Source organism: Saccostrea echinata, unplaced genomic scaffold (genome assembly GCF_033153115.1).
Source record: "Saccostrea echinata isolate AGI-Se365-2 ecotype Australia unplaced genomic scaffold, CSIRO_AGI_Sech_v1 ptg000015l, whole genome shotgun sequence".
NCBI lineage: Eukaryota > Metazoa > Mollusca > Bivalvia > Ostreida > Ostreidae > Saccostrea > Saccostrea echinata.
In genome coordinates, this window is record NW_026889764.1 from 13,382,851 (window position 1) to 13,408,288 (window position 25,438).

The 25,438-nt window shown below is 32.5% G+C and overlaps 1 protein-coding gene across 1 annotated transcript in view; it reads left to right on the plus strand.

Moving 5' to 3' along the window:
* LOC133187635 (serine-rich adhesin for platelets-like) overlaps positions 1-23,902 on the plus strand; it is a 46,837-nt gene extending 22,935 nt beyond the window's left edge. Inside the window, exons 19-45 of the mRNA XM_061323054.1 lie at positions 594-874; positions 1,100-1,343; positions 1,917-2,042; positions 2,412-2,540; positions 2,833-2,961; positions 3,070-3,192; positions 4,187-4,324; positions 4,777-4,905; positions 6,996-7,124; positions 7,863-7,991; positions 8,862-8,987; positions 10,863-10,994; positions 11,125-11,244; positions 12,450-12,587; positions 12,708-12,830; positions 14,385-14,513; positions 14,895-15,032; positions 16,328-16,447; positions 16,800-16,928; positions 17,049-17,171; positions 17,272-17,445; positions 17,631-17,692; positions 19,775-19,890; positions 20,190-20,432; positions 20,694-20,805; positions 21,560-21,657; positions 21,776-23,902. Of these exons, the coding sequence (XP_061179038.1) occupies positions 594-874; positions 1,100-1,343; positions 1,917-2,042; positions 2,412-2,540; positions 2,833-2,961; positions 3,070-3,192; positions 4,187-4,324; positions 4,777-4,905; positions 6,996-7,124; positions 7,863-7,991; positions 8,862-8,987; positions 10,863-10,994; positions 11,125-11,244; positions 12,450-12,587; positions 12,708-12,830; positions 14,385-14,513; positions 14,895-15,032; positions 16,328-16,447; positions 16,800-16,928; positions 17,049-17,171; positions 17,272-17,445; positions 17,631-17,692; positions 19,775-19,890; positions 20,190-20,432; positions 20,694-20,805; positions 21,560-21,657; positions 21,776-21,953 (3,818 nt within the window). The 3' untranslated portion in view covers positions 21,954-23,902. The remainder of the gene's footprint in view (positions 1-593; positions 875-1,099; positions 1,344-1,916; positions 2,043-2,411; positions 2,541-2,832; positions 2,962-3,069; positions 3,193-4,186; positions 4,325-4,776; positions 4,906-6,995; positions 7,125-7,862; positions 7,992-8,861; positions 8,988-10,862; positions 10,995-11,124; positions 11,245-12,449; positions 12,588-12,707; positions 12,831-14,384; positions 14,514-14,894; positions 15,033-16,327; positions 16,448-16,799; positions 16,929-17,048; positions 17,172-17,271; positions 17,446-17,630; positions 17,693-19,774; positions 19,891-20,189; positions 20,433-20,693; positions 20,806-21,559; positions 21,658-21,775) is intronic.
* Positions 23,903-25,438: the final 1,536 nt, after the last annotated feature.

Genomic DNA, 25,438 nt, shown 5'->3' on the forward strand with positions numbered 1-25,438 from the left:
GAATTGCCAAGCCAACCCTGGATTCCTGAAACGTCGCGAAAATACTTACAAATAAAGATATGTAGCGGTATCTAATATATGTTCTACCAATTATATTTCTTTACTTCTCACCTCAGAAAAATATTCACAGCAGTTAATGAGACAATTCAGCAGTATTGTACAACAACTTATTCGAGGAATGGTGTTAATCAAATGTAGATACTAAATACTCAAAGAACTTTAAGAAAATTTCAAATCGCAAAAATTTTCAAAAAGCATATGACTTTTCAACACTTTATACAATCATTCCTTAAGATAAAGCCAGCCTATTTGACATCAAAGATAACAGCTTCTTCATTCAATAAAAATTAGGATCATTCGGATTTCATACACAGCTCTGAAGCTGATATTTAAAAAGGTGCTGAGGTTCCTCACTGAATCATCTATGAAATCTTTGGAGACAGTCTTCAAGTGATCTCTTGGAATTTCCAAGAGTACAAATTGTTCTATTTTATTAGCCTATCTGGTTTTGTGTTGATATGAAAAATTTATTTATTCAAAAACTTAAACATACGTTATCAAATAAATGAGAATTATGCATGCTTTGTTCACAGCAAACTATCCACCAGAAATTAATAATGGAAATGTGACGTTTGAAGTATCTGTCGGACAGACGTTTACATTTCAACTGGATGCCACAGACAAGAATTCTGGCGATACCATTTACTTCCTGTTGAACGATGACGCACCATCAGGACTGGCAATAGATAACTCCACCAAGGTGTTGACGTGGACAAACGTCCCTGACATTAACAGTGCGGTGATTCAAATCACAGTCTCTGATGGGAAGGCGCAGTCATTATGGACGCCAAAAACAGAGCTTTGTAAATGTCAGGTAAGGTCAGAGGTTAATGAGATATTAGTAATTTTAGATATTAACATAGAAGATTGAAAATATTAAAGGACCAGAGTCATTAATTATGGATAATGATAATATTTCCTGGAATAAAATACTGTAATTAAAACTTTTTAGAGTTATCGTAAATCCTTAAGAACATTGCACTGCACGTCTTTCTAAAAATGTGCAGGTAAAAAACGGTAAAAAAAATATGCCTTTCAGAACGGTGGCCATTGTGACTTCAGTGTTAGCAGCAGTAATCAGTTTGTTGTCGTTCCCTGTGTCTGCGTGGCGGGATACGATGGGACTTATTGTGAGAATGACGAGGACGGTTGTGCAGATGGTCCCTGCTGGCCGGGGGTTGTCTGTACCGATGTCTTGGCACGAGATCTCAGCACCACACCCGCTGGCTTCACGTGCGGATCGTGTCCGACTCATCTTGATGGGAATGGAATCACGTGCACAGGTAATTATGACTTTTGCTGGTGTGCTATTTTAATGATTAACTTATTGGAGACTGAGAAATTCAGCAAAAGAAATTGTCGAATAGGAATTTAAAAAAAAAAAAAAAACAGAGATAAAACTTCTTTCTGTTTCAGTTAGCCCTGCTTGTTGTCTTAAATTTCTTGTGAAAAAGGAATTTCATAAAGTGATCAGTGGCTACTCAAATAATCGTGGTTTTCGGGTACATTTATTACATCTTGTGTGAAAATGAAAAACAGCATACCATCACATGTTTCAAGCTGAAAAAAATGGAAAGAGGAATTGGGATTCAAAAAATAATGTGTTCACCACTAAGAATCACAGTGTCAAATTACAATATATATCACGAAAGATGCCTTTCCTATGGTTTATTTCCGAAATATACATTTAAAAACATTAAAACAAAAAGAAACGTACCTAATCCTATTGCAAAGTATATTTACGCCCCCCCCCCCCCCCATGACACTATACTGAATATATTGTGGTAAAAGTGAATAAAATCGTCTAAATATGCATACATGTATTAAAGTATATCCTACTTTATTTTTTTTAATAGATAAGGATGAATGTGTTAAGAACTCACCTCCTCCTTGTGCTCATAACTGTACCAATATCCCATTTGGATTTACCTGCTCTTGTGCTGACGGCTATGTCCTAGGCGGAGATGCTAAAAGCTGTTCTGGTGAGAAGACAGTATATTACTGGTTTAAAATATTTGAAAAAAAATAATTTTTTTAACGTACGCAAAAAATCTCATAAAGAGTTATTATAATTTTTGTTCATCTTTGTTATATGTAATTAACAATTCTTATATAAATTTTTTTTTTAAAAAAACCTAGTAAAACGTTAAAATTTAATTTTTTTTTAAAGAATCTAACAAAAAGATTATCTTTATTTCACTTCTGATCTTTGCGGAGGTTCCATGTATTTGCTTTTCTCATAATTTGTATAATGTTTTATTGGACACCGCTTAAATACCGCTAGTTTTATCCACATTTCATGTCTATCTAAACATTAATGTGTATGATCCGTTTCTTTTGTATGTTCATAGATAAGGATGAGTGCTTGACGAATGCTGACCAGTGTGATGATGCAACAACAACCTGTCTAAATAACATTGGTGGGTACAGCTGTCCTTGTAAAACAGGGTACAAACGAGAGACAACTTATGCTTGCACTGGTAAGTTTCAATGTTCTATGTATCTGTGAAGTCTGTCTGTAGAAACATTTGACTTATATATAAGGACGTAGTGAGTTCTTAGCACATTATAATGGTAGAAAATTTTTGAAAATACGTTGAAAAGGAACACGTTATATCTAAAGAATTTTTTCTATTGCCCGTATATAGGATAAGATAAAAAATAACCGCATTCTTAAGTATTTTGAATAATAAATTAAAAAAATATCCACTTACAGTCTGCTTGTGTGTGATTTCTCAAATTATTCACTGACATGTGGAGTTTCTTTCTTAGACATAGACGAGTGTTCAAACTCCTCCATTCAGTGTCCCGCTAACTCCCAGTGTAGGAACAATGTTGGAAGTTACACATGTGTTTGTAACCATGGATATCGCAAAAATACGCAGACAAATACCTGTGAGGGTAAGCAAAAAATAAACACTGGACAGCATTGCCAACAAAATGAATGAAAATATGAAATAAAAAGAAAATATAAAAGTTGATTTATTGCAACATTTTACAATTTTCTAGATGTGGATGAGTGCGCAGGCTCAAACAATTGTGCCCAGAAATGTGTGGACGGAGTTGGAACCTACACATGTGACTGTAACACAGGATATAAATTAAATACAACCGACAAAATCAGTTGTATACGTACGTATCAAACAACGAAGCGTAGTCTTTCTATGTCTAACTGTAGCTAAAAAAAATATACGGAGAAACTCTAGGTTGTAAAAAATTAGTGTTTCCTTGCACGAATATGAAACGATAATTTCTAATTCAAGCCCAAGTAGAATCAACTTTCCTTAGGGCCGGTACGCACGATAAGGCTTGCCTTATAAGTCATAGAACTTAAGTTCTTGCCTTACCGTGTGTACACCCTCAATACAATTTTCGAGCTTTACAAGTCTGACTTACAAATAGAACATTGCTCTATTTCTTAATATAAGACTTATCTGAATTTTTCTTCTCAACCAATGAAAATCATTCGCCTATGATTCGTGTCATTCTATTTTTATCAAACAATACACGTGGGTATATTGAAGTGAATACAAAGTATTTTCAAATAAGCTAATGAAAATATCTACAAATGCTTCTGTTCAACCTCTTCCTCTTTTTTTAAGAAGTGTGAATGTACTTGTTGGTATAATTATATTACAAAGCCTAGTAATCTATTCTTGTATTTCAATGACCGAACGCACTATATATTTATGGCTAGAAACACGTGGGATTTATGGAAATGTTGTATATAATCTTGTAAATCTTGCCTTAATCCTGTGGACACGAGAGCGTACGTCCTGCAAAATGTAAGGTTTTAGACTTATAAGGCAAGTCTTACCGTGTGTACCGGCCCTTAATCTGAATCCAATTTTTAAAGAGGAGTCATTCACTATTCAATAACCTTTAGAAAGTATGAACAATGAAGTAAATTTAAAAGAAAACATTTTGTTCATAAAAGAATTTATTTATTATTATTATTATTTTTTTTACAAAAATAGAATAGTTATAAGTATGTAAAACTAAACCAAAGAAATAATTCAAAGATAGGGGAATATATATCCAATACGCTCATTGTAATTGTCCATCAAATGTTTAGTTCTTTCAAAGTGGTTGTTCACATAATCTACACCGGAATATTTTGCAACAGCTGATAACGAATGCACAACTGAACAGAAGAACAACTGTGATGGTGGAAATGAAAGAGCGTCCTGTGCAGTGTCTAGTGGACAAGTCTACTGCATTTGTCCTTCTGGTTTTGCCCTGAATGCCAGCAATTACTGCATAGGTAAACTAATAATTGAAAGGTAACCAAATAATAAAAATAGGTCTCAGATAGATTATAGGAACCGATTTTCTCTGAAGAATGCTCTGGACAAAAGTCTTTTAGCATCATATTTTGACCAAATAAAAAAATAAAATAAAAAATATATAAATAAATTAAAAGTCCAAAATAAAGTTTTCATTAAAAGTTTTCATGAAAATAGAATTTTTACACTGTAAAACTTAATTCAGAAAGACTGTAGTATCAAAATATAAAATAATGAAAAAAAAAAATCTTTTACTCAACGCCCTTTGCTTATCCTAAGACTAAATTAGGGCTTGTCCTGTTATGATTGACTGTTGATTTCGTAAAAAAATATTTCTTCCAATAAAACCCTTGTTACTCATATGTTTCCTGAAGAATGGAATGACCGTATTAAAATTGTGGTACTATTTTTAGTATGTTACTATTTTTAGACATTGATGAGTGTACCACAAATGCTGACACCTGTGTTGATGCTACGAGCACTTGTGAGAACAATGAAGGAGGATTCAAGTGCAATTGTAAAACCGGGTACAGTGGACAGGATGCGTATACATGTACAGGTCGGTATTACATCATGAACATTCAAAACAGAGGAAACAGATTTATGCTGCAGTCTTGTAAATTATGTAATGATTAAATGCCGATTGAACCATTACTATAATGTCATTTCTTTGTTCTTGTAGTCTAAAAATTTATCTTTGGTACTCCGATATTAGTGAAAAGTCTGATATTAATTTTAATGTCAGACTGTCTTAGTACCGAAATCCTTACAGACTGGACTGTTACAGAGCAAAAGAAATTAAAACGTGAATATTTAATGATCTAGTACAATGAATATTGAAAAAAATAATATTATTTTCTAGAATTCACAATACAGAATTGGAAAAAAAAATGAAATTTCCAATTAAACCGAATACATGTATACTGTAATAGGTAGGGAGAAAATGAGACCGATCTTACCATGATTCAAACACGACTACCTTGAACTTGTAATAAACTTAATTAAGCAGTGTATTTACTTACCTGGATGGAATACTTATAAACAGAGGTAGTTTACCGTCAAAAGCAATGTTGGCTGGTAAATCTGTCATTTTAATCATAGAAGAGTTCTACTTCTGGTTATATAAAAAAAAATATCCATTAAATATTCAACCTTGTATAAAGTTATCCTCAATGTCTGTTATTAGAAATTAATATACCTTCAGCGTCAGCTTTTATTTTCTCTGTTTGTTCATTTGAAATCAAAGTTCCCATCTGCATTTTCCTTTTCATTCCCATGATTGTCTGTATCATATTCCAAGATATTGCTGTGAACTCTCTTCATGTTTTAAGTAAGAAGTTACTCTCCATTTCAAACAATTAAATTACTTCAAATACTATCAACTATATATTTGATTAAAATTAACTGAGTAGTTTTCCTTCCAACATATTTTTTGAAAGAATTGCGTCAACTGTCATTAAAAATGTTGTCTTCTGTTAAAATATCAGACTCTCTGAGGTAATTTAACAAATGAAATTTGGAAGGCAATGTTTAAGGTTCTGTATAACAAAAAATAAGACGGTGTAAGTCTGGTCGGGCCGTTAGTTAAGGACAGAAAACTGTTTTATATATTTTTTTTCACATAATATTATGAGGAATATTCAATACTTAAAAGAATGTCCTTGAAATTTACTCTCAACGGTCCGATATTTTAGCAAAAGACGAAAGCTTTAATGACAGTTGAATCAATTTCTTCAAGAATGAAGGATTGAAAAGAGAATTAGATTGTTAGAATGGAGAATGGGGAGGAAATTCCACACTACTTAAAACATGCATTAGATCTGAAAGCAATGCATTGGATTATGATACCGACAATCTAGTGAATGATATTTTGGATATGGAAAGGAAACAAAAAACAAATGTTAACTTGAATTTGAATAAAACTCAGAAAAAGGCATTTTCTGAAAGTATTATTATATTAATTTTTAAATAGAAATATTGAGAATAACTTTAAAATAGATTGCATATGTAATTTTGTTATAAAACCAGAACTCTTGTATTTTATTTTTATTTTTGTATTGACATATTTACCAGCCAATTCTCCTTCCAGTGGTAAATTACCTCTGAATATAATTATTCAACCCCGGTAATGGAAAATCACTAGATGAAAAGATTGCTTTAAGTTTAGTGGGCTCGAGTTTGACGAGATCACTTTTGATGTCAATCTCACTTTTCCACTATTAATTCCTATTGTAAAAGTGAGACTGAGATATAAAGTGAGCTCATCTAAGTTTTATGACCCCGAAGCCAGGTCTAGTCGATTGCACTCCCCCCTGGCTGTTACAGTATATTAGGTTTTATTGGAAGTTCAATTTTTCTTTTTCAATTATGTATGATTGAAAAACATATTATTATATTCTGAAATGATCATTGTACTTGTAATATTAAACTTTGTGTGTGCTTAACCATCATTTTTTTAATTTCTTTTGTAAGTAACGGTCCCATTAAGAAGAGTAACACTACCGAGACAGTCTGATATAACACTTAATAGCACACTGCCCACTTATATATCGGTTTACATAAAGGTAAATTTTAAGGCTGCAAGAACAAAGGAATGACATCACAGCTAAGTCTTTAAAGTTTGTTTGACAAGGAAATCTTGATTCTTAGATATCAATGAATGCACCAACGGATCTCACAACTGTATTTCACCCGCTACCTGTCAGAACAATGACGGGGGGTTCACTTGTCAGTGTCCCTCAGGGTACAACAAAGGAGTCAATGGTCGTTCTTGTGTTGGTAAGAATAAAAAACAATCCAAATGTTCAAGTTTGTGTTATAAATGTCATTTTGAAATTAAAATATGGAAAAGAATGTTATAAAGCAGAATATATCCGAGTTTAATGTCTTCAAATTTCTTAAAGTTTTAAAAGTCTTAGAAGTGTAAGAATAATTGTCTTTTGACAGTAAATGTATGCATGTTCTTAAACATGCTGTTGCAAAACATTATACTGGTATCTGCCATTTTGTCCAAAGAAACTCTCTTTGCTATTGATCATGCTTCATCAAAAGAAAAAAAAAATAATAACATGAGGCTGTGGTATTTTGATTCAAATTTATTCCTCCATTGCTTGTCGCCCTTCTGGGCTGGATTGCCTTAATTTTTGTCTCTCCATGCATAGGTATATGCCCAGTAATTGATAAAAAAAAAACACACACATATTTTAGCCAACATACATATAATGTATCTCTTAATACCTCTTTTGATGAAGGTTCATCCTTTGTCTTGGTCAAACGCCTTTATTATTGACATTCCTATCAGTATGTCAAAAATAAATTAATTAAACAAAACAGATGTTGTCCATATCTTAATCTTTGTAAGACATATTCTCTTTCTTGACTTTAAGATGTTTATTGATTTAACTCTATATATATATATATATATATATATATATATATATATATATATATATATATATATATATATATATATATATATATATAATCAGACGATCTATAGCTTGCCTTCTGTTTAAGACATTGATGAATGTGCCTCCGCCGCCACACACGCCTGTGATAAGGTACATGGCAGCTGTACTAACAAAAATGGAGGATACGATTGCAGCTGTAACACTGGATTTGTCGGGGATGGGTACAACTGTGCAGGTATATGATATACCTGTGATATATTTTTTTATTATTATCTTAAGGTATACTACTGCTTTAGTATGAATTTTCTTACATTTTTTTCCCGGTTATAGAGCTTTTTTGTAATGAGTTATTAAAAATATAGTAATTGAAATCTATTCGTTTAAAAATACTATCAAGTATTTCTATGCATATTTTGCATTACTTTATACCTTTTACTTTTTCTTTTTATAAACAAAATTACTGTCCATATGTTAATGAGAACACTATGAAGACCTTAAAAGTGTCTGTGTATTCATACATGTATAAATTGCGAAAAAATGATAGTGAAATACATGTATCACATAAACCATTGGCTATACCGTTGTTGATTACCGTATTTGATATGTTTATGAATATTTCTTTATTCACTAGTAAGTGATATTTTTCAACGTATAGAAAATTAATTTCATTAAAAGCAAAGTTCGGTGTTTCATTTTTTAATAAGAAAGTAAAATGTTTAAGCATTAAAAAGTAAAATCTATTTTAAGGCTTTTTATCTACCCCTTTAATTAATTTGTAAAGAGTTCCTTTGAAGGCACTTTGATATTGAAACATTACGAAATACATTCAACATTTACAATAATTTTTAAAAGTATTGGGAAAAAAAATAGAGGCAGGTGTTTCTTTTGATTATATTGTTTATAGAATTTTTTTTATCAATTATGTATAAAGTTCAGTATGTTTAAAATCCAAATTCATAATCTTGTAAATCGAATATCGAATATATATATATATATATATATATATATATATATATATATATATATATATATATATATATATATATATATATATATATATATATAAATTTTTTTAGAAGACAAATGTTAATTAACATCATTTCAGATGTAAACGAGTGTGCTCCTGGTGGCTCTAGTAATTGCACACAAACCTGCACCAACAACATTGGAAGTTACTCTTGCTCCTGTTTAAATGGATATACGCTGAATGCCAATGGATATACCTGTAATGGTACGGACACCAGAAATACATACTATTACAAGGGAAAATAAATGTGTCCGTTAGAAAGATTGTTTGCAAGGATACACTTTCTTCTCATAAGTGAACCTTTCCATCAGAGTAGAGAGGCCTTAAATAATATGGGAAGGTATTTTCGCATATCCCGTTTGCTTTCAACATCAAATATCAAAAAATCATTTCAGTCGTTAATGCTTTAAACATTCAAGTCATCCAAGGTGAGTTCAATCTATCCTCCCTATCCTGGATTCCTTAACTTCAGAATAATCTTTACAAAGATACATTGTCGGGTCCAGCAAATGCTTTACAAAGCCCATATCCTTACTCCTTAAAATATATTAACCGTTGCAAAGGAGAAACTTCATCACACACTGGGCTACAGCATATTTTAAAAGTGGTGTGGATTCTCAAAATCCAAAGAACATTTAGAAAATTCAAAAATACCAAATTTTTAAAAAAAAAAATTAGTAAACATCAAAACATAAGACACTTTATACAACTATTCCTTGTGATAAATTAAATAATAGGCTTTTTTGGTATCATAAACAACTGCGTCTTCTATAAAAATGGAACTCAAAATTTTCATATCAACAAAATTACTTTGTTAAAATCACTCTGATTCTACTCATAAGTCCTCTAAAGTTTATATTAAAGAGAATGCTGGAGTTTCTACGTAACAAAATCTATGTAGTCTCCGAAGAACAGGTCTTCGAACAAACTATTAGAATTTCGATTAGCACTAATTGTGTTCCTTTATTAACCGACCTGTTTTATATATTCCTATGAAGCAGAATTTATTCAAAAGCTTCTACTTGAGAAGAAGAAATTACTCGCTGTAGCCTTAGCTTCAACTCGACATTCAGATATATTGATATATTGATATAGGGTTGTCATTCATAAGTCGACTCAATATATCTCAGTGAACTCGAAAAAAAATATACCACAGAGTCTGTCGCATCTGTTTCATATTTAAATGTTTCACTGACTATATATGATGATAAAAGCCAACTATCAACTAAATTGTATGACAAGGGACAGGACCTCCGCTTTTCCATCGTCAACTTTCCTTATATATGTAAAAATATTCCGCTATCACCTGCATATGATGTTTATTCGCTACCCAAGAGCATGCTTTGAGTACGATCAAGCTTTAAACCGAGGCAGATTACTGACCGATAAGTTGATGTTTCATGGATTCAGCGACCTTGTTTAAAGTCAGCAGTTCGTAAATTCTATGATCGTTATAATTTCCTTGTTAAGAAATATAAGCTATCATTGGGTCGTATTTTGGCTGACGTGTTTCATACAAATTGTTAGGCCTTTATTTTTATACTAAATTTAACAACGGAATACTCCGTCTACCTAATCAATACATAGGACTCGCGGCAAGTGTGACTGGTCGACAGTGGATGCTTACTCCTCCTGGACCCCCCTCTTGGAATTTCCTGGGTTCTGTGTTTTATGCCCTGTTCACAGATTTGGATTGTTTGTAGATTTTTTGAAATCGATGACTGATCGTTATCCTCACCCACCTTTTAATACGCCTTAATGCTAACATCTGAGCCTATGAGAACCGTAAATAAAAGTTTTAACAACATGTTAGCTTATCGGTGTAAAGTAAATAGATACACAATTAACAGGAAAATCAGATTCATCAGATTAAATGCTCTATGTATTTGAAAAATTGTCACCAGAGAGGTTGTTATAAAGAACTATCATGTATGTGGCTGTTCTCGATGTATATTTTTATTTATTATTATTAATGAAATCCTTTTTATACAATTCTGTCTATAGAAATCTCAAAAAATAAAACAAAAATGAAAGATGATTTTATATTTTTTAACAATTTATGATGATTTCTCTGGACAGATATTAATGAGTGCTTGGATTCTGCAGCCAATGGTTGCTATGACAATAGCCAATGTACAAACACCGATGGCAGTTACACCTGCTCTTGCCCTACAGACTTTCGATTAAAAGGCGACGGAAGAACCTGTGAATGTAAGTTTATTATATTTGTTGATTTTGACCGAGTCAAATCTATTATGACAAATGTTTGTTACGTTTAAAAACTGATATTAATTTGATATATATGTTTGGAGTTAATTGACACGCTATGGTTATATTTTAGCCATTTACAAATGTGACAATAACCATGGATGCAATTACACGTGTGGAAAAGTAAATGGTCAAGATACGTGTTCTTGTCCAGCAGGGTACCAGTTAGATAGTACCGGGAAGAATTGTGAAGGTAAGTAATGAATGATTGATTGATGTATGTTTTTTTTTTTTACCTCCCGTTCGAGAATTTTCACTCGTATAAAGACGTCACCATATACCGGTGAAGGGCTTCAAAACTAGACCTTTACCCGGCACTCAGGGTCATTGAGAAGTGAGGGTTCTTTATCTTGCCAATACCTGCCGTGGCACGGGGCCTCGGTCTTTAAGGACCCGCAACTTTCACTGCAAACTGCCGAGCGCTTGGCGAAGGAACAGTTGCAATCTATTTTTTATCGACTTAGGTCAGTCGAGGCTGTGATTCGAACATACGACCTTCCGATCACGGAGCGAATCTCTATCGACTGAGCTACCGTGACAGCGGTAATTAATGAAAGAAAGGCTACCAATGAGATGGCAGTGACGAAAATTGTGTGTGTGAATGATTAGACTACAGAGGAAACTTAATGGGTGGGTAATGAAAGATGGTAAAATTGCGAAATGAAGAAAAAGGAATACCAAACCTGTATTTCTTAATATAAACATTTATGCCTCCTTTTTCGAATGCAATCTTCGTTTTGCCCTTGTGAACATTGTTGTAAGGACAGTGAATCTCAAAGTGATGACGTTTATCTTCTTATCATGGGTACCAACATCGTAAAATTTTATTGAAGAAAGGGTTTAATAATTAATTTGTAGACTGATCCATCATTCATCATGCAATTGCTCAGAGATCTTAACAATTCAGTCATAACTTTGACTCAATATATTGACATATTTTTGTATCATATAAAACAACAAACTTAGGTCTAAATTAATTCTTATTAAAAATCTGAGCTATTACCCATACGCAGCTTCGTGACGGACAGAGAGATGTACAAGCAAGCATGCCAAACTGATATTTTCTTCCTTTGAGAAGAGATATGAAAACGGGGTACTATTCAGATGGCGAGAAATAATAGGAAATATCTTTATAAATATGAAAAGAATTCATCACATACCTTTCACACAAATTTAATAAAGTCATGCTCTTTTTTTCATTCAGACTGATATAAATATTCAAAAAAACGAAATTTCCTTTTTAAATTAAAAATATATTTAATTATATGGCAAAAGACTACTAAATGCACTAGTTAAACTGATACTTTGTGCAAATATTAATTATATTTGAAATCTTTCATTAGTTATATATCAGTGTAAGTCATTCCTTAAGCTTGTATACTTTTTCGTGTTTCACAGACGTTGATGAGTGTGCAAATACAACTTTACATCGGTGTGAGTCAAGCAACAATGTGGTATGTGTCAACACCATAGGATCACACGTGTGTAACTGTGTGAATAGCTCGTACGTTAAATCACAGGAAACAATATGTGTGGGTAAGTCATTCCATAAGTAAATTTTCACACACACAAATAGGTAAACATCTAGTGTTTCTCTACGATGACACCCAAGTATATTATGCAATATAATCTTTAACTGACTTGTTTTTTTTACAGATAAGGACGAATGCTTACAAGGAACTGCTAACTGTCCTTCGAACTCGCAGTGTAATAATCTTGATCCTGGCTTCGAATGTAACTGTGTACAAGGGTACAGAAAGGTTGGCGCTACATGTCTGGGTAAGTGTCGCTGTTTATCTAATTTTGCTGCTATTAACTACTACCTTTCTTCGAGGAAAATTAAATGGATTTTAATATATCTCAATACTAATAAGGGGTAGGGTGGGGCTACAATGGGAGATCAATGTTTTACATGGGAATATATAGGAAATATCTATTTCTAGAAAACAGCAGAGCTATGATATTTATTTGGAAGCACACTTTGTGTATTTATGTTGTGTATATTCAAGTTTGTTAATATCATGACCCCAGGGGGTATGGTGATACAAAATTGGGCGATCAAAGTTTTATATAGGAATATATAGGAAAAAAAAAACTGCTAATGAGGAACAAGGAGGACTATAGTTACTCAGGGGAGCGGTGTGGCCCATGGGCCTCTTGTTTACTAGATCAACCCAATGTAACCAATTTTGGTATATAGAAACTATGGGTAAAAAGAAATTCAGAATCAATTTACTTATCCCTAACCATGGCAAAACCATTTAAAATACATGCAAATTATAAATGCCTTTTTTCTAATCCTGGATATTTTGAAAGAAAGTGCAAGCAGGATTATAATCCGCTGTTAGTCCTTTATCAAAATTATGATATCCATGACCCAAGTGTTAGAGGTGCAAAAAATGAGCTTAGTTGCATCAGTATTGAAAAATAAACATTTAAAAAGTTTATTTATTTAGAGAGATATATGGCAAACGTTTTTGCAAATACCACCAACAATAAAGTCTCTGTGTTTTGGGGTTCATAGCCAAGGGATTGCTAATGTTATGCAAGTATATTAGGGAAAGTGAATTCACTTAAATGATAGACTTCTAAGAAGCAAACTGTCTTCATGCTTATTATGAGCTGTAAACCCAAAATTGAGAATACAGTTTTCAGGATTGAGGTTGCAGATTAAGGGCTTATTTCAAATAATTCAAAAGATAAATATTGCATTGGAAATATTCTTCTTCCTTAAACCTGGACATTAAAGAAAAAAAGCTATTATAGAACTTGAGTCCTAGGTTGAGATTTTATTTATCACATAGTGAGAATCTATCGTTGCAAATTCTCTTTTTTGGGTCGTTATTGGACAACTGTTTGGTTACTTAAATTAACGCTCCCAGAGTTCAACATTCGGACCACAAAATAACACAAAGTTGACAATATATTGCAAATTCATTTTTTAAAATTATTAATTGACATATAGTAAGCAAATTCTTTACTTGATGAAAATAAGCAGTGAAATTCATTTCTCCTGGAATGAAAATCATACATAAAAAAATCATCATATCTTTTAAAATAATTTTTGATCATAAACATCTATCAAACTCTTAAATGATTGTGATGTGATAAGCTTTAACATTCCTGCCCCCGAATTCAGGTTTTACAACCATGGGTTAATTAAAGTTGGCCTTATATTGAAAGTACAGTCCATTTTGGAAAATCATCTTCAGTCTTTACTCATAGAAAATCTAACAGCAAATTTTATTGCAAACATTGTAGGAATAAAACATCGGGACATCACAAACATTTTTTCCCACATATATTGTTGAAATTGTTATTTCTCAATTCCAGACATTGACGAATGTGCAAGTTCTAATTATAATAACTGTAATGACACGTTAGCCACCTGTACCAACACACAGGGGGCATACACTTGTACCTGCAACACGGGATACTCTGGAGACGGAAGAACATGCACTGGTTAGTGCTAAGTGTCTTTAAAACTTTGTTTTTTAAAAAAAGCAAATAAGCTATAATTAATTCTTTTATCTAAGTTTGATGAAAAATCCTTTATATTCTTATTTATAATTAAAGATGTTAATTATGACATACATAATGTATCAAGAGCTGATTCCAGACTGGCGTCGGCACAACAGAAAAATGAGTTCGATGTCATCAATTTAACATTAAACTGGTCGTAACATTTTTAAGACCTTGCTAGAAAAAAATGAATAGTTTAGAGAAATGGAAAAATGGTATGAATACCCCCTTTAAATAACCATGGATGTGACTTGGGATCTGTTACCTTGTTGATTTAGGAAAATTACCTAATACTTATTGAACTGGTCTGTAATCATTTAGATGTGGATGAATGTGCTGAAAATACACATAACTGTGACAGCCGGCCAGAGAGGAGGACGTGTACTAATACTGTTGGCTCTTTCACCTGTAATTGTAGTGATGGATACATTCTGGCCAGTGATGGCAGGACATGTAACGGTGAGAAAGAGAGAAAAAAGGTTTATTTTGTTAAAAAGTGTGGCTTGTTGTCTTAACAAGAATGCATGAAGTAAATGTTATAGGACAATACGGGGAATACTGATAGAAAGGTAGATTTTGATTTATATAACCTGAGTCACTCAGGTGACCTTTGCTATCCGTTTCGGTTGTAAACTTTTGATCTTTTCAGCTTCTTCTATGTCACAAATTACTGGTTGTACTTTTCAACCAATTTCGGTAAAGAGCAAATGAGCATTATATATAAGGAGAAAATGTTAGTTTCATGGTTTCTAATTGCCAAAGGCGTGTCTGACACTTCTGTTTCATATTTGCATATTTTATAAGAAAGGAGGTGAATAGTAACCTAACAACAAAACTTTTTGATAAATGTGATGACTTCAAATTTTCTATTGTCTATTTCCCTTATTTATGAAGCAATATACCATTATCACCTGCATATGGAGTTTCTATCTCCCAGTTGATTCGATATCCAAGAGTTTGCTCTACGTATGAACAATTTCTAAAACGAGGCAAGCAATTGACAAACAGGTTGATGAAACAATAATATCAACAGTCTTGTTTAAAGTCAACATTTCTCAAACTCAAAGGTCGATAGCATGACCTTGTCAGCAAATACAATCTATCATTACATCAAATGCTGACTGACGTTTTCCATACAAATTGTTAGGTCATTATTTACACACTGAGTTTTCTACGTATTTTTCATTTACCCAGTCATGACAAGGAGAACACAAGGACTAGGAGCACACAGCGGGTGTGACCGGTCAACAGGGGATGCTTACTCCTCCATTGCCTGATCCCACCTCTGTTTTTCGAGGTCCATGTTTGCTCTGCTTCCAATTTGTATTGTTTAGATAGAATTTTGAGCTTGATTACTGTTTGTTATCATCATATTCAATCGTAATATCCTAGCTCTTCTCAAAATTGTAAAATTTATGTTCAACTTTATAAAAGAAGAAACTACATCTCTCGCTTGAAAATCTTCTCCCTTATACCTGGATATATAGGAGTAAAACAATGCATGCCTATAATAAGCAGATGGTTCTTTATCTAAACGGAAAAAAAATTTAAGAACCCTGGATCCAGGGTTTAAGCCCAAGGTTTAGTGAAGTTGTTCATTTATATTGAAATACATGGACTTATTTCTGGAGTAAGGTTAGCATAACTATGATATGGAGTTAAACTTCCACCATAATTATGAAATTAATCTCCACCAGGTATAGGTCTTGAACTTCGTTTTTGGTTAAGTCAATTTTTAATTGGTCATTTTTCAGATGTGGATGAATGCTCTGGAAGCCATGGTTGCCAACAAACTTGTGTAAATAAAGCTGGTGGATATGAATGCGCATGTCAGCTTGGTTATAGACTTGATGCTAATCAAAGGAATTGTAGCGGTTGGTAGTCTAAGATTTATCTCAACTTAACATATTCATTGCAGAATCTTAAGGATAAATTAATGTCAAAACAGGTCTTCAGATTGATCTTCGTAGAACCTGTGACTGATAGAAGGAACAGGATCCTCCGCTCAAAGACTTACTCGAAAAGGGATAAATTTGCATGTCCTTTTACAAAATGTTCTCCTATAATGATTTTGTCCAATATGGTGCACAAACTTTACTTGATTCTCAGTTTTATCTACATATTCTGTTAGAAAATAGTCATATTGACAAAAACATTCCAAGTTTGTAAAGAGAGGAACTTTCTCCCCTGAAAAACATAAACATGTGTATGAAATGTATATTTTAGTGGAGGCAGAGTGTGAAGCAGCAAAGAAAGCTACGTGTCAGGACAATCGATGTGCAAAGGTAAACGGTACTGATACGTGTTCATGTAATACGGGCTACCAACTGGCTGCTGATGGGACCACCTGTAATGGTAGGTATTATGTCGTTACAAAAAACAAAACTATTATGTGCTTTTCTCTGTATGTCATTTTATTTTTATACATTTTCATTTTTTTAGTCTTATTATCAGTTTATTGTTTTCTTTTAATAGATGTTAATGAATGTAACAACTCTCCCTGCTATGCGACCAACAGTGCTTGTACAAACACGGTGGGGTCATATACCTGCTCCTGTATAAATGAATATATACTGGGTCCCAATAATGTGTGTAAAGGTACATCTGATTCAGAAGAAAAGGATTAAAATTAATTTTTCTGCATTAACAACTTTTGAAAATAAAAACAAATATATTTTGATGAAATGTTTGGTTATAGATCGCAATGGCGGCCTGTCAGCCTGGTCAGCATGGGGTGCATGTTCCCTGACTTGTGGTAATGGGACCCAAACAAGAACACGGTCATGCAATAACCCTACCCAAGAAGGAGCGGGGGCACCTTGCACTGGAGAGACATCAGAAATACAAAGCTGTAACCCCAATATTTGCCCACGTGAGCATCTTAAGACTAATTATATCTTTAGGTCCTTTATTCTCCTCCTTACTAGTTGAACAAAGTCTAAATGTCATATCTGATACTTAATTTGAAATATAATTTATATTTCTGTATATTTCTACTTATCATTGTGATACAAAAAAATCTACATCGTTTCTAAAATCCATTTTTTAATTTATAAGCAAATCAAGTAGAAAAGGATTATGGCGTTTTAGTGCAGTACAAAGGACTGCCTGTGGCCAAGGTAAGATGTTTGTTAATTTTTAGGTCACCTGAGTCACTCAGGTGACCTATTGCTATCCGTTCTCGTCCGTCGGCGTGCGTCGTGTGTTAACATTTGAACATTTTTAGCTTCTTCTCTGAAACCGCTTAACCAATTTCAACCAAATTTGGCATATAGCATTTATGGGTGAAGGGGAACAAAAATTGTGAACGTGGTCCCTGCCCCCCTGGGACCTGAGGGGTGGGGCTAAAACCACCAAAAATAATGCAATCTTTAAAAATCTTCTTCTTTACTCCAGGACATCAAGCAGTCAAACTGTTGGCATCATTGTAATAAGCATTGAGCACTCTACCAAAATTGTGAAATTCATGGCCCCAGGGTCAGAGGTTTTGGCCCCAGTGTGGGGCTATATAGATCATATAGTGAAAGTGCATTATTTCTTTGAAAATCATCTTCTCTGCTCCTGGGTATTAGATAAAGTAACTAGGTACATATTTATCAAGAAGTGCCCATTCCGAAATTGTGAAATTCATGGCCCCAGGGTCAGGGGTTCTGGTGTTAGGGCGGGGCTCTATTGATTATATAATGAAAATGCATTGATTCTCTGAAAATCTTATGTGCTACTGGAGATTATTTAAACAAACTAAGTGCATGGTTATGATGCATAAGGATGCCTTTTCAAAAATTGTGAATTTCATGGCCCCAGGGTCAGGGGTTCTGGTGTTAGGACGGGGCTCTATTGATTATATAGTGAAAATGCATTAATTCTTTGAGAATCTTCTTCTCTGCTACTGGAGATTATTTAAACAAACTAAGTACATGATTATGATAGGCAAGGATGCCTCTTCCAAAATTTTTTAATATATGGCCTCAGTTTTTGGGGTTCTTGAGGAAGAGGGGGGGGGGGGCTCTATTGATTATATAGTGAAAAAGCATTAATTCTGTTATTTAATCCTGTCTGCTCCTTAGCGTTGAGCTGATAAATAAATTGCTAAGGTATGATGAAAATGGGAGCTTCGAACAAAATTTTTGAATCTTGTGGTCCTAGGGTCAGGGTTTCTGGCATAATGAGGAGGGGGGGGGGCTTTTGATAATATAGTGGAAAAGTGTTAATTTTTTGAAGTCCATAGTTATGATGATGAGGGTAACTCTTCCAAATTTGTGAATTTCTTGACCCTTTGTCTTGGGTTCTCATGTTAGGTTAAGGCTTTGTTGAATCTGTAGTGAAAATGCATTGTACCTGTGAAATTCTTCTCTGCTTCTTGGCATATCGGAAAAAAAACTGAGTAAAAGTTTAAATGATATAAGTAAGCGTATTTCTACCAGATTTTTGAACATCTGGACCATTTGTCTCAGCATTCTAGTCCTGGGCAGGGCTCTATTAATTTGTATTCTACTGAGAGAAGTTATTCCCCTTTTCCATTCACCTTTGATAATAAATCACTGTAAATAATGTATTTGAAAGGTTAATAGAATAAGATAATTATGCAAGAATGTTTATCATATAATTCAAAAAGTATTTTCTTAGTTTTAATAATCAGGTAGATCTGTAAGTAATAGATAAATAAAAATGAGACAAAAATAACTAATCTTATTAAAAGTTCTTCAAAGACCATAAGAAAGGTCAATGATAGAGGTCTTAATATGGGTTTAAAAATAGTACAGAAGCACTAATAGTTTGTTAATAGTCTGCATGTGAGAACTTAATTTATGAGTTGATACTGAATACTAGACTAATTATTTTGTTGATCCTGATCTTCCTATTTCTCTTGCTTTAGGGCAACAAAGCTTCATCCATCAGTGTATTTAACTTCTAAATTGTTGTATTATACCGTTAAGGCCCTTGGGCCTCTTGTTAATTATTTATTATTATTATTATATATATATATATATATATATATATATATATATATATATATATATATATATATATATATATATATATATATATATATATATATAATTATTAATTTATCGATCTTATTTATTCTTTTACATTTTTAAGAAAAATTGTTGAAAAATTTCTGTACTCTATAAGCACAATTAAAAATCCACCACTTCCACTTCAAATCATCTTCATCAAAAAATATTTTTTCTTCAAAGTTTACGACAAAAGTACGAGCAGAATTTACTACCAAAGTGGCAGAGGGGATTAATAGCTATTGTAATGAGAACAATGATAAACTCAGACAATGTTGTAATAGTCAATCTACCTACGTGTAAGTACAGCAGTCACTTTTTCATAACATGTACTGAACATCATTTTTCTATTGTCTTGCTCCATGTTAATCGCCTGGAAAAGTATAGATTGGAATAGGAATGAAATTAGATTTTTAACCTTAAATATTTCTTTTGAAACTTCGCTGTTTCTTTCATAATATGAAGTTTGAAATAACTTTTCAGTAAGTCATTTTTTTTCTTTAAAAAACAATTACGATGTAAATAAATACCACTTATAATAAGAACAACATTAACTGAACAGAGAATCATAATCGATTAAAGAACTATGAAATTTCAGACCAAATCCAAGCAGCCCCCTAGGTTTTACAAAAGCGGAACAAATCGCCATTGCGGATGGGTATCCACGAGAAATAAATACAATCACAGAGTTCCTGATTGTTGTGAAGGCTGATAACACCAATGCTCTATGTTCTGCCACGTCCTCCAAAAGAAAGAGGAAGAGGCGTGGCATTGTGCTCGGCAGTCTAGAGATAGCTATTCCACAAACTGTCCTACAGAAAATTTTACAAGATACAACTATGTAAGCATATGACATCGAATTTTAAGGCAACATTTGAAATTTATAAACATCTTTATTTCATTGCTACACTGTACTTGCATATCTTAATGCCATATGTTATAGCATATCACTTTGACATATATATATACATATTGACAAAATTTGAATGAAATGAAGTACAATAAAATAATGAATTTTATATTTTGTTCCATGACAAAGTAACTTGTTTGATCAGAGAAATTCGGAGAAAGAGCTAAAATTTGTTGCTTTGGTGTTTTGTAGACAAGATAATATCGTCCAGAAACTGAAAGATGCTATAAAGCAAGAAACAGGAGATGATCTTAACATACAAGCGGGAGAAATTCTATTGGTCACAGAACCTGCTCCCACTACGGTAGCGACCTTGTGAAAGATTTTTTTTTCTCTGTTAAAGGAATAGATGCCTTTTTTCATTATACAGTGTATTTGAAAACATTTAAGGTAGTTTCAAACGGCGAAGCATGAGAGGCGGGGGATTTTTTTTTTTAAATTGACAGAATTGTTTTGTTTTCTTTTTCTATAGCTTAGCTTAAGTGAGCTTTTTCTGACCACCTTTTGTCCGTTGTACGTTTGTCCGTCCATTGGTCTTTAATCTTTTAACATTTTCGACCTCTTCTCAAGTACCACTGGACCAACTTCAATCACAAAGTATACACTGGTGAAGGAGATTCAAATTATGTCAAATGAAGGACAAAATCCCTTTCAAGGACTATTGAAAATTTAGTAACATCTTATAAAAACTTTGTTCTCAAGAGCAAATGAGCTAGAGAAATTGAAAACTTTTGTAAAAAGCCTTACTTCATAGTTTGGATTATATATATATATATATATATATATATATATATATATATATATATATATATATATATATATATATATATATATATATATATGGAAAATCAACTGATGAAGAACAGCCATAGTGACTTAGATGAGCGTTGTGGTCCATGAGCTTCTAGCTGCTTATATTCCTGTAAAAAGAATCAAACTTTTGCAGTCCTAACCTCATTCACCACACAGTGTAGCAGTAGCATAAGTATGGTTTATTTCACTCGTTGAAGCATTGTACCGGTAGTTATTTTGAAACTATACTTTTATTTTGATCATAGAAAACAACTTCCAAGGCTTGGGTTATTCCTGTGGCAGTTGTGGGGGCAATACTTGGTGTTATTATAGTCATACTCATCATTCTTGTTCTCATCAAAATGTGAGTAGATTAATTTCATTCAGCAATGGTTTTGAGAATATCTGGTTACCTATATAATTTTTCTATAGAGGAAATGTATTTCATGGTAAAAGGTAAAACTTTTTTTTCTTTTGTGAAGGAGTAAGAAGAATAAAGTCAATCCAGAAGAGCGTCACGCCAATCCTTTGAATGACCCCAACCACCCCATAAATAACCCACCTCAGCAGCAACAACAGATAGTGGGTCAAAATCCTAGTCAACGCCCCACAGATCAGGGGCCAGATCCTCCCCAGGGAGACCAGAACACCAACAGCTAATAGTAACCCAATGCAAACGTGATTCTTCAATGGACATGCTCAAAAATTATATATTTTGTACAAATTTAAAAAAATGAAGGAATTTTTTAATGATTTCTATTATTATGATGGTATTAATTACTCCATATTGATGTTAATGGGATTTATGTACAACAACAAGAGTTGTACACATGACCACATAGGTCATTGATTGTCTGAAAGCATTATGCTCTTTATAAAAAATGAACTGTATTTAGCACAATGCAATATCGCAGTCACAGTGAAGATTTCTAGAGGGTGGTTTAAACATACACTTTTTAATGGCTATTTTTGGTAGCATGTATACATCCATTATCTTTTAGCAAACAAACATAAGGGGTCATGCTATGAAGCCGAGAATTAAGAAATTGCTAGTATTAAAGCTCAGTCAAACTGAGGAAATTTCATAAATATATTTAATAGAAGATGTTAATTCATCATATGTAAGTCAATAGGTAAGTTATCTTATAAATCAATATGAATTTTTGAACATATTTTTCTTCGGAATCAAAACCAATGGAAGAGTTTACCTTGAATCAAACTCATTCTATGCATAAATTAGTTTATCAATATTCCTTGAGGATCGAAAAGAATTTGCCGTTAGAATTAAACAAACATGGCTTCTATCAGAATAATGAATGAAGGCATTTTAATAAGAATAATTTTTATGTAAGTGGTGTAATATCGAGAAATATACAGTTGATTTTCGGTATCTCGAACACCAATATTTCGAATACCGTGGATATTTTGAAGTGATTTGGAAGTCCCAACTGCTTATTCTTTAAGTATTTTTCCCTCGATCGATATCTCGAATCATCGGATATCTCGAAGTTCTTTTCCTGGACCTTTCTCATCAAGTTCGATATAATGAGGTTAACTGTATTTTGAATGTATCTGTCAGAATTAACTGACCTCTAATAAGGCCTTGCAGAACTATAATTATGGTGAAGTGCTGTGATTGATAAATATATCTTATGATCGTTACATCTTTGGACCGCTTTCTAGGCACTGCTAATTGATTGAACAAAATTTTCTAATGAATGATTTGTTTTGTATCTTGTTCTATTAGATTCTTTTCTTTTACTTGGTTGACAGTAAAACTTGCTCAGATAATTGGCAATCATTGGGTACCGGATATAGTTACTGAATCTATAACGTCTCGTTCGATTTTTTTAAGTTTCGTACATAGGTAAAAAGATGAATACCGAAAGTATTTGAAATTATAATAGTTTTTTTCCCTGGAAAGCAGTGCCATCATTATGTTTTGTATATATTTTATCGTTCGTATTTTAGCTGTACATATCAGAACTAAGCCGTCCATTATATATTGTTTTATTATTGTATTGATATGACTTATTATGTACTCCCCACCATTCCAAACTTAAGTAATTTTATGGATGTGCTTAAATCCTGTGCTGTTTTATTGATGATCAAATGATTATTGCTGTTTAATCATATCCTCTACAGTATTCTACAGTATTCTGTGTATTTACATTGTGTTATTTATGTTTTACTTTATATCTGAATAATTTGTTTGTTACTTATGATGATAATGGATTGTTCAAGGTTAAAGACTGTCATTTCAATATGAGTAGGTGATTTTTACAAATTATGATATGATCATCCTTGTTAATTTTAATTCACTTAGTAAGTCCCGTGTAGGTACATAATTTTTTCCTTTTCTTCCCATTTTGTAATTTATATTATCGAATACAGTTGTTTATTGCTTCATCACATATTAATTAAGGTGATCTAATGCCGTATAACGTTTCAGTAGACATACTCGTTTAAGGAAAATTAATGCAAATCTGCAATAGGAACTACTAATGTTGAAATAATACTCATACTGATAGAAGCTTAACAAAGATTTTAAAAAGCATTTCGTAATTTCAACCACATTTTGCTATAACTTATGCATGTATATTCTAATTGTCAACAGTTTATATATATATATATATATATATATATATATATATATATATATATATATATATATATATATATATATATATATATATATACAAAAACAATGCTGTTTTCTGTTAGGGATAGTCCTGAACATTTCTTGATTATGTGTATAAAGGATTTTGATTTGGCAATTGAAAAAAAGAAACTATTAATTTTGTAGTATCATCTCTCAAAGCTTTTTGTGATGTTGAAGTTTAGTAGGTTATTGTCAAGATAAAAATAAATTAGTTAAGTGTTGAAGTAAATATATATATATATATATATATATATATATATATATATATATATATATATATATATATATATATATATATATATATATATAATCATCCCCCACGACGAGCACCCTTGGTGTATTATCTTGATAATTGTTGTGATTTAAAAATCATTTGTTACTCAATAAACCATTCTGTTTTTCCTAAAGCAGTTTCAGTTCTTAATTATGTTGTATTCCGAACACAATCTTTGCTAAAAGAACATAAAATTTGTACTATAAATATATTGTTGTCGAAAATGCAAAGCAAATGGAAATGAAAACTACACCTTTTTCTGATATACTTCGTAGTGAGTGATTGATAGATTGATTGTATGTTGTTTTACGTCCCGTTCGAGAATTTTTCACTCATATAGAGACGTCACCATAGACCGGTGAAGAGCTTAAAATTTAGACCTTTATTCGGCACTCAGGATCATTGAGCAGTGAGGGTTCTTTATCGTGCCAACGCCTATCGTGACACGGGGCCTCGGTTTTTAAGAACTCATCCGAAAGACCCGCAACTTTCACTTCAAAGTGCCAAGCGATTGGCGAAGGAATAGTTGCTACCTATTTTTTATTGACTTAGGTCAGTCGCGGCCGTGATTCGAACGAGCGCTCTACCGACTGATATATTTCACAGTGAAATTTTTAGCAGGTTAATTTACCTTTATTTTTTGAAGAGAAAACCCCCTCTTTTTGTATATCAAGCACTTTTAAATTTTTGTTTTTGTGATTGGCGCAACTTAACTGAATTTGGACGTGGTACTTCACAAGTATTGCAGAGATTCTTAAAAAGGCACCTGACAAGTGAAACGAAACAACTATTAAATTTATATTAAAAAAAATATTTAAACTAACCTGCGTGGATCATATTCTGCTCCTTTAAAACATGTCTCAGATGCGTAGTCTGCAAATGAAAGTTATTTAGACGAATAAGTATTTTAAAAAATGATGTACTCTAGGAGAAAACTGAAGAAATTGTGCAAAAGAAGCCGAGATGTAAGATTTAATGTACAGGTTTTGTCTTTATTACTTCAACCAACATTTACAATGTACTCTTGTAGCATATTTGTAGAATATTCATCTTAAATAAGATATCAACATTATCAATTTCAATATGGTTAATTGCAGTCTTACTTAGCAAAAACTATAAACCTGAAGATATTTCACGTTATTTCTGATGTAAAAATAATGTTAATAGTGGAAATTAAGTCTGTTGGCTACTCACAAGTAATTTTTTCTG